Raw genomic sequence first — 2,091 nt, 5'->3', positions numbered from 1 at the left:
TTGATCTACTGCTATCTTTTTTTCCATCACCTGCTGTAGGACAAAGAGGTTATCTGTGCAAGATTTCCCCGGTGTGAATCCGTTTTGATCCTCTGAGATTTTGTCACCAATATTATCCCTGAGCTTACCCTGCAGAACTTTTCCAAAAAGCCTGCTCACTGAACTGTTAATGCTCAGGCCTCTATAACAACCGGGGTCGTTGCGATTTCCCTTTTTAAAGATTATATAAGCCACTCTAAAGACACTATATAAGCCACTCTCCATTCTTGGGGTAGTTTATTTTGCAGACAGCACTGGTTGAACAGCTCTGCCAGGCGCCAGCGCAATTTCTCGGTCCCACACTTTAACAATTCTACTGCAATGTTACCAGGACCTGGTGACCGTCCAGTTTTCATTTTTTTGAGACTTAGATGTACTTCTCTTTCGCTGATCGTTAAAGTGCCCGCAAGGTTGTCTTCCTTTTCTGCAGATTGGAATTCTGGTCGGTTTTCTGTTAGTAATTCTGCATAGTAGTTGCGCCATTTTTCTATATCAATTTTATTCAAGAGCTTGTCCGTTTGATTGGTTTTCATTTGTCGGATTGTTCGCCAGACCTCAGTACTCCGTGCGCCCCCTAGTAGACTTTCCACTTGCTCATCTTCTTTCCCACATATCCGTTTTTCCTACCTTAATAGCGGCTCGTACCTCTCTGTTTTTTGCTTGTAATGACCCCAGTTAGTCTCTGTTTTGTTTGAGAGCCATTTTTGATAGAATTTTTGTTTTTCATTTATTAAGGTCTTTATGTTGGCAGTTATCCAGGCTGGTTCATCCCTTTTCTTCTGCATGTTCTGTTCACCTAACACTTGAAAGGCTACTTTTTTAATTAAAGTTTTTAAGTTAGTATACTCTATTTCTACATCACTACAGGCATTCGCTTCCTCTAGGGCTCCATCTAATCTTCTTTGGTACAGCCATTTAATACTGGCATCGTGTAGTAAGTGAAGCTTGTACTTAACACGTTCAGATTCCTCGATTTCCAGTTCTTGTGATTGTGTATGTTCAATACTCCTGGCTCTGATTTGGAATGGTACTACTAATTCTGCAACAACCAATCGGTGGTCGGATCCACAATTTGCTCCTCTCTTAACTCTGCAGTCTTTGAATTTCAGTTTCAATATTTGTTTAGCAATTACGTAATCAATTATAGATTTTTGTTGCAGAGAGGGCCTTTCTCGGGTGTATCGATGAATCAATTTATGTGGAAAGAAGCCGTTAAGTATCCGCAGACCATTCAGTTCGCAAAAGTCAATTAACCTCTCTCCGGAATCGTTAAGGACATCCTCTCCGTGTTTTCCCACCACTTTACTTTCTTCTGTCTTGCCTATTCTTGCGTTAAGGTCTCCCATGATTAGAACTTCTTGACTCGGTTTTATTTCTATAAAAACTTTTGAGAGTTTGGCATAATAAGAGTCTTTTTCTGCTTGATTTGAATCATCTGTGGGCGCATACGTACCTATTATATATATCCTTTAAATCATTCAATTTAATAGCTGTTAGTAAGAAGTGTCACTTCAAATATGCGCACATAGTGCACACGTTGTTTTTTTAATTTTATCTATTTCTAGACATTTAAAAAAATATCTATAGCCAGCCAATTCCTTTTGTTGCGCGCAATAAAGTATTTCTATTGCCTACTAATTTTTCTAGAGTTTTGGGAATCGATCGTATTTATAAAATTCTCCATATGAATGAAAAAATAAATCAAACTCAGGCATACGCGAAGAATATACTGTCTTACCCAGTCGAACGCAATAAAGGCAGACAATTGGCCGTCCTTTTGGATAGCTTAAATGGATGAAATGTGTTAGAAAATATAGGTGTGTCCAAAATAAGGGGCATTCGAAGCGTAAAATAGAACTAATAGACGTAATATCTAGAACGGGAATGGTCATAATGTATCGGGACTTGTGCTGCAAATCGAAAAGCAAATACAGATGCCGATTATTCTGTAATGGAGTTCGAAAGTTTGTTTTGTCTGAAGTGTTAATTTTCTCTGTAAAATACTTGAGCGAAATATATCGGTTGTGTATGGCTAAATTGGAAAACTTTCCG

At 38.5% G+C, this 2,091-nt stretch overlaps 1 protein-coding gene across 1 annotated transcript; it reads right to left on the bottom strand.

Moving 5' to 3' along the window:
- Positions 1-221: 221 nt before the first annotated feature.
- Positions 222-572, bottom strand: LOC115878924. Its single transcript, XM_030895534.1, has one exon. It carries the CDS (start codon positions 570-572, stop codon positions 222-224), a length of 351 nt encoding a protein of 116 aa, XP_030751394.1.
- Between the last annotated feature and the right edge of the window lie 1,519 nt (positions 573-2,091).

The sequence above is a fragment of the Sitophilus oryzae genome, unplaced genomic scaffold (genome assembly GCF_002938485.1).
Source record: "Sitophilus oryzae breed Bouriz unplaced genomic scaffold, Soryzae_2.0 scaffold_1536_pilon_pilon, whole genome shotgun sequence".
Taxonomy (NCBI): Eukaryota; Metazoa; Arthropoda; class Insecta; order Coleoptera; family Curculionidae; genus Sitophilus; species Sitophilus oryzae.
This window is presented reverse-complemented; position numbering and strand designations above follow the sequence as displayed.